The sequence below is a fragment of the Mastomys coucha genome, chromosome X (assembly GCF_008632895.1).
Source record: "Mastomys coucha isolate ucsf_1 chromosome X, UCSF_Mcou_1, whole genome shotgun sequence".
Classification (NCBI taxonomy): Eukaryota; Metazoa; Chordata; class Mammalia; order Rodentia; family Muridae; genus Mastomys; species Mastomys coucha.
In genome coordinates, this window is record NC_045030.1 from 4,519,820 (window position 1) to 4,527,972 (window position 8,153).

The 8,153-nt window shown below is 38.6% G+C and overlaps 1 protein-coding gene across 5 annotated transcripts in view; it reads right to left on the reverse strand.

Moving 5' to 3' along the window:
• Positions 1–8,153, reverse strand: part of Rpgr (retinitis pigmentosa GTPase regulator) — a 57,818-nt gene that overhangs the window by 24,950 nt on the left and 24,715 nt on the right. For all 5 annotated transcript variants that reach the window (XM_031340709.1, XM_031340409.1, XM_031340490.1 and 2 more), the window contains exon 12: positions 882–991. In XM_031340709.1, the coding sequence (XP_031196569.1) occupies positions 882–991 (110 nt within the window). The remainder of the gene's footprint in view (positions 1–881; positions 992–8,153) is intronic.

Below are 8,153 nucleotides of genomic sequence, written 5' to 3' on the forward strand. Positions count from 1 at the left end.
TAAAATAAAATGGGAACACATGTAAGGCCAAAAATACTATATAAAATTCAAAAATATGTTAGTCTGACATTTTATCAGACCATATGGAGTAAAATAGAAAAGAATAGAAATCAATAACAAGGAAACACATGGAGGCTAAATAATAGTTCTCAGTGGCCATAAAATCACTAAAAAATTCAAGGGAAGGTGAAGGAAACAGTATTGGCTCAGGACCCCAAGACCAAGTTCTCAGCACAAAGGAGATTTATTTGCTGCAGACAGCCAATGGACAGGGAATAAGAGACAAAGACAGGAGGTAGAGGATGAGGGAGAAGAGGAAAGGAACAAAGGAGAGGGAGGAGGGGTATTTGTTGTGGGAGACAAAACACTGACTCTGGATAGAGGAACACAAGTGGCACACAAGAAAAGGAAGTTTTTAAAGGTACAAGGACAAAGCTGTTAGGATGACTAATTGTAGGTAGCCAAGGGGGCTTTTGATTGTGCAGGAAGAAGCAGCTAAATAAGGGAACAGACTTTGACTTTAGGAATGTAATCTAACCGTTTTCAGCAAGGCTGAGGGAATGGGGGAGAAGGGCAAGGTCATGTTTGCCTTGCTCAGACTGCCTAGAGTCCCTTCAGAGACTGTTAAGTGAAGGAGACAGGGGCTAGCAGAAAGGAACTAGAGTAGGGCAAGGCGGTGAAAGAGAGGGTACACATGATCAAAGTTTGATTTACGCAGGGATGGAAATGTCACAGTGAAACTCACTAATATTAATATGTACTGTTAAATAGTAACGAAGTCAGCTTTTTACACATAAAAGAATATAAAGAGTATATATACACCAGTTCACAAGGAATTAAAATTCACATAACTCATATCTAAATAACCAGGAAATAGTTACCATATTTAAGATATCAGTAGTTTCACCAAAGTTTTCTGAATCCACTGCTGAAGAATTTTCTGTCTCTGTCTCTGTCTCTGTCTCTTTGTTCATTTTATCTTCAAAATAATCTGAATGAGTAAAAGGGAAAAGTCAAACTCAGATCTTAAGAGAAATGAGAAAAGCAAATGAACAAAACTTCATTCTATATCATGGAGTGTGACCACAGCCAAGACCCTTCAGTCTTGTGGTTGGAGATGACCAGTAGTCATCCAGAGTAGTAACCCATTCTCAAATCTCATATTTAAAATTTAATTACTTTGTTGCCAACTATGTAGCAACAATTTCATTCATAAGGACAAACAAATACTATTTCTTCAGAATAAATACTTCTCAGCTTAGGTGTATCAAGTAATGCCAGATAGCCTTAAGACATTCCCAATGATCCACACATCTATGGTATTCTTTCCTCAGTGTAGTTCCCTATGCATAAGATATAGGGCTGAATTCCATGTATATGATCGATCAAGTAAAATGGACAATAGACAATAACCATGACATTACTATAATTTCTTGGTCACTGATGTGTGCTAATTTTTCATTTTGTGAATCCTCACTCTAGGAGAAGCCATATTGTGAGCATTTTTAAGAAAAATGTATATAGTAAGTTTGTGAAATGCCCTGCTAAATGGTCACAGGAGTGAGCCAGAAGTCCAGTCAAGCTTCCAAATACTACCATCTAACAGCACAAAGCTAGAAAAAGCCTGAGTATAAAGCACTCAGTCAAGCTCTTGCTGAATTCCTGACTCTCAGAAGTTGTGACAAATAATAAATATGTTACTTTGACCAGCTAAACTTTGAAAATTTTTATGTAGCAATGAAAAACTAGTATAAACACTTTGAACTTCTGAAAACATTAATGATATCACAAAATATCATAAGGCAGAAAATTCCAAAACGATTAGCTCTATTTGAACCTTTGTTCATTTGTTACTTTGCCCATTTGATCACCCGACCATCTACGGGGTGCTCCCTGATGAAATTTCCATTAAAAAAATGTCAGTACACACTCATTGCTCCTTTTTAAATCCTTTCAATTGAATGAGGTATTTAATGTATAAAACAGATGGTGTGTGGGTGTGTGTTCATGATGAAGTAGTAATGTCATTGTTAACTCGTAATGAACTCATATTCTATAAGGGATGTAGAACATAGGAGAGTGGGTAAAGAAAAACACACATAGATATTGGGAATAAGCAAAGTGTTCACTTGTATAATACATGAAAGGATGAGGGAGGTAGAGATATAGGGCAAAAGGGAAGAGAACAAAAAACTAATAAAGCAAAGAAGTAGAGAGAGAGAGATACAAGAAGATAACTTACGTTGAAGATTTCCCACATTGGGCTAACCCCATGTTATGGTTTGTATATGCTCAACCCAGGAAGTGGCACTATGAGAAGGTGTGGCCTTGTTGGAGTATGTTTTTCTGTGAGTGTGGTCTTTAAGACCCTCATCCTAGCTGCCTGGAAGCCAGTATTCCACTAGCAGCCTTCAGATGAAGATGTAGAACCCTCAGCTCCACCTACACCATGCCTGCCTAAAAACTGCCATTCTCCCACCTTGATGATAATGGACTGAACCTCTGAACCTGTAAGCCAGCCCCAAATATATGTTGTCCTTTACAAGACTTGCCTTGGTCATGGTGTCTGTTCATAGCAGTTAAACCCTGACTTATGCACCCCATGACAATGAGAAGAAAGCAGGCTTCACTGACCCATCTTAATTCTGTCTGACTCTATATAGTCTGACACTTTTCAGTAAGTCAAACTGAATCCCTCACTTCGATTAATACCAAGGCACCAAGGCAATATAGTTAACACCTGAGGATGTGTTTTGAAAGTTTCTTATGTTTAGTAAGGACAAGGTCTGTCAAGCTGTTCTTAACATCTGAAACTTACAAAAATATTTTATTATTCTTAGTGTATATGTGTGTGTGAAAGAGAGAGACAGAGACACAATGACATACACAGAGACAGAGACACACAAGGGGGGAAGCTAGAAAAGGTTATCTGATCCCCTGAAGCCGAGGACCTAAAAAGCAAGTGCTTTTAACTGCTTGCCTTTTTCGCCATTTGACATTTTATCATGGAAAGCAGCCACTTACAATATACAAAAGAACTGATATGGCTTGGTTTCCTTACATTTTCACTCACAAAAATTAAATACCAGCTAGATTTGGCTCATGGGCCATAGTTTGCTGCCTCCTAACCTAGATGTATAAGGAAATGTTATTGAAAGATAAAACTAGAAGAGCAGATGGGACATGTATGGGAAATTTTACATTTTCATAAAAATCGGGAATCTTCAATGGACAAAGAACAGATAGGCATAAAAACTGTACTACAGAAAGACTGATGTGGAAACTATTGCAGAAGGATAGATTGTCACACAGAGAATGTAGGTCTGGAAAAGATAGCAGCTTCTATACACTGATAGGGCCTTGCCTCTGGCTGAGAAAATGTAAAGATGCCAAACCAGATCTACTTTGTCCTCTCACCTATCTAACCCACCCCCCCCGCCACCCCCAACACTTCTTATTTTCCTACTGAAGTGTAGTTTATCTTCCCTGCCACCACAGGCTGTTCTGTGTGCCAGACTCTCAAGTATTTCTCCAGTGTTATCATGCTCTCCTGTACCACTGGATCACCTCCATTAGCTTCAACATGGTTTCCCGTTGGCCTCACAGTTCCCTCCAGCAGCTAGCCCATAACCAAATAGACAAAATAATGAACTACATCCCTCTTCATTTCCTCATTCTCCACTAAGCTCTAACTATTAACACTCTGGCTCCTACCCAGGTCTTTCCTGAGAACTTCTTGTGCTGAGGTTGCTGGTACTCTCCATGATGCCAAATGCATGGGGAATTCTGTAAGTTTTTGGTTTGAACTCTGAGTGGTATTTTGAATGCAAAATACTACTATCATTATTACTGACTAACATTAGTCCTTCCAAATTTACCTTCTAAATGGCACCTGTTCTTCCTACTGACTTCCCTACAATCCACAATGACTCAGAAGTGATTCCCTTAAAGGGTCAACTGGACTGGAACACATCAGGTAAAAACCCACTAGACTGAAAAAAAATATTCAATGCAAACAGGTCTCTTCTAACCTACAAAATGAGTATTCTTCTTACCGTGTCTTTCTCCCACAACAAATGTACCTGAATTTCCTCACACACATCTTCTATTCATATGGTGGTTGCCTTTTCTTTTCTTATACCCTACCTCCAAATTTTTGTCTCTACTATTTTCTTAGCCCTTTGTGTGGCTGACTCTTTTAAGTATTTTTCATTTTTATTAAATTTAGTCATAAAGGTTTAACTTGAACTTTAAATTTAATTCTTATTTACTCAAGCAACAAAAGTATAAGATGATCTATCACTCATATTGAAATCCCTTGAAGTGTGAAATAACTTGCCTAAACTATAAACTTGTCTTTTCTCTGTGCACACTGCTAGGCAGAATATGCTACTACTTCAAACATTCCTAAATGATTCTAAAATTTTTATTTTGGGGAAATTCAAATATATATGCAATGAAATATGACCATCTCTGCCCAACCAAACTGTCCTCTATTTTTTCCCATGCTCCCTCACACCTTCAACTCTTTTTATGTCTAGGGTTAAAAAGCACCATCTGATGCTCATTCTTATTTCCTATGAGAGGTGCATGTCAGACATAGCTCATTATTGATATCCTGCTCATACTGACTATTCCATGATCTGCTCTTGGTGGGTTCCTGGCCCTTTATTAATTCCATCATTTGCCTAGGCTTCTCAAAGATACAAAAAGTCATCTCTGCCTTGCTCTATCCCCAACTTTTAGGTTTCATTTTCAATATTATCGGTTAGTGTCTGTCTGTCTGTCTGTCTTTCTCTCTCTCTCTCTCCCTCTCTGTCTCTTGCTCTCTCTCTCTGTCTCTCGCTCTCTCGCTCTCTCTCTCTGGGGCGGGTAACTATATGATATAGCATAAGAGTGGTCAGAAGACTACTTTTCTGGAGTCACTTCTCTCCTTCTACCTTTATGTGAAAACGAGGAATAAACCGCAGGTCACCATGTCTTCATAGTAAATACTTTTAACCCCTCAAACATCTGAACTGTGGTTTCACATTTTAATCCCCAGAACACTGTTTCTCTGATCTCTTGGTCATGAGGTTACAGTCAAGTGTACATTTGTAGTAACAGATGAATTTTCCTGAAATATACTTAATGTCTACAAATAAAATTATGTAGGATAGCCACATAATAGTAAAGGGTTAAGGATTTATATGATCTGAGAGCTAATCAGTTGCCACATACCCAAATACCACCAGGAGAGAGCTAGCCTCCCAGGAGTGTAGACAAGCCTGTGAGTGCAGGTAAGACCACCACTGCTGCTCAGAAGGACCTGCCTGGAACCCTCAGGACACAGGAACCGAGCCTTCTGGTTTCCCTCTACACCCGGAGCTGATCTTGTGCCACAGCGTATGGAATGGATCCTGTGCCACAGCACTACATACCCAAATACCACCAGGAGAGAGTTGGTCTCCCAGGAGTGCTGACACACCTGTGAGCACAGGAAAGACCACCACTTCGGTTAAAATCCCTGGCCAAATAGGGACCCTCCCAGAGCCATCAGGACACAGGAACCAAGGAAGAGCAGGGGACAGTATCCTTCTGGTTTCAATCTGTACCCCAGAGATGACCCTATGCCACAGCTCTCAATACCCAAATTCCTCCTGGGAAAACTGGTCTCCCAGGAGTACTGACACACAGGCTTACAGGAGGGACAAGCCACAGTCAGAGACAGCAAGACTAGCTAACACCACAGATAATCAGATGGCAAGAGGCAAGGGCAAGAACATAACCAACAGAAACCAAGGCTTCTTGGCATCATCAGAACCCAGTTCTCCCACCAAAGTGAGCCTTGGATACCCCAACACACTGGAAAAGCAAGATTCTGATTTAAAATCACATCTCATGATGATGATAGAGGACATTAAGAAGGACATAAGTAACTCTCTTAAAGAAACACAGGAGAACACAGGTAAACAGCTAGAAGCCCTTAAAGAGGAAACACAAAAATCCTTTAAAGAATTACAGGAAAAAACAACGAAACAGGCAAAAGAATTGAACAAAACCATCCAGGATCTAAAAATGGAAATCAAAACAAGAAAGAAATCACAAAGGGAGACAACTCTGGAGATAGAAAACCTAGGAAAGAGATCAGGAGTCATAGAAGCAAGCATCACTGACAGAATACAAGAGATAGAAAAGAGAATCTCAGGGGCAGAAGATACCATAGAAAACACTGACATAACAGTCAAAGAAAATGCAAAAAGCTCCTAATCTAAACCATTTAGGAAATCCAGGACACAATGAGAAGACCAAACCTAAGGATAACAGGTATAGAAGAGAGTGAAGACTCCCAACTTAAAGGGCCAATAAATATCTTGAACAAAACTATAGAAGAAAACTTCCCTAACCTAAAGAAAGAGATACCCATAAACATACAATACGTCTACAGAACTCCAAATAGCAGACCTATCAGAATTACACCAGACATCTAACCAGAGACTATGGAAGCTAGAAGGTCCTGGGCAGATGTCATACAGACCCTACGAGAACACAAATGCCAGCCCAGGCTACTACACCCAGCAAAACTCTCAATTAACATAGATGGAGAACCTAAGATATTCCATGACAAAAACAAATTTACACAATATCTTTCCACAGACCCAGCACTACAAAGCACAAGAGTTAGAAAACGCCAACACAAGGAGGGAAACTACACCCTAGAAAAAGCAAGAAAATAATCTTCTTTCAACAAACCCCAAAGAAGATAGCCATACAAACATAACAATAACATGAAAAATAACAGGGAGAAAAATTGACTTTTCCTTAATATCTTTTAACATCAATTCCCCAATAAAAAGACATAGATTAACAGACTGGATACATAAACAAGACCCAGCATTTTGCTGCATACAAGAAACGTACCTCAGTGTCAAAGACAAACACTATCGCAGAGTAAAGGGCTGGAAAACAATTTTCCAAGCAAATGGTCCCAAGAAACAAGCTGGAGTAGCCATTCTAATAGCGAATAAAATTGACTTTCAACCAAAAGTTATCAAAAATGATACGGAAGGATACTTTATACTCATCAAAGGAAAAATCTACCAAGAAGAACTCTCAATTCAACATCTGTGCTACAAAAGCAAGCGTACCCACATTCATAAAAGATACTTTACTAAAGCTCAAAGCACACATTGCAACTTACACAATAATAGTGGGAGACTTCAATATCCCACTTTCATCAATGGACAGATCATGGAAACACAAACTAAACAGAGACACAGTAAAACTAACAGAAGTTATAGACCAAATGGATTTAACAGATATCTACAGAATATTTCATCCTAAAAAAATCTCAGCACCTCATGGTACCTTCTCCAAAATTGACCATATAATTGGTCACAAAAAAGACCTCAACAGATATAAGAAGACTGAAATAATCCTATTCATCCTATCAGATCACTACAGATTAAGGCTAGTCTTCAAAACAAAAACAAAACCAACAGAAAGCTCATATATACACGGAAGCTGAATAACATGCTACTCAATGATAACTTGGTCAAGGAAGAAATAAAGAAAGAAATTAAAGGTTTTTTAGAATTTAATGAAAATTAAGGTACAATATACCCAAACTTATGGGACATAATGAAAGCAGTGCTAAGAGGAAAACTCATAGCTCTGGGTACCTCCAAAAAGAAATTGGAAAGAACATATACTAGCAGTTTAACAGCATACCTAAAAGCTCTAGAACAAAAAGAAGCAAATATACCCAAGAGGAGTAAACAGCAGGAAATAATCAAACTCAGGTCTGAATCAACCACGTAGAAGCAAAAAGAACTATACAAAGAATCATCAAAACCAGGAGCTGAATCTTTGAGAAAATCAACAAAATAGATAAACCTTTAGCCAGACTAACCAGAGGGCACAGAGACAGTACCCCAATTGACAAAATCAGAAATGAAAAGGTAGATATAACAACAGAAACTGAGGAAATTCAAAATATCATCAGATCATACTACTAAAGCCTATAATCAACAAAACTGGAAAATCTGGATGAAATACACATTTTTCTAGACAGATACCAAATACAAAAGTTAAATCAGGAACAGACAAACCATCTAAACAGTCCCATAACCCCTAAAGAAATAGAAGCAGTCATCAAAAGTCTCCCAGCCAAA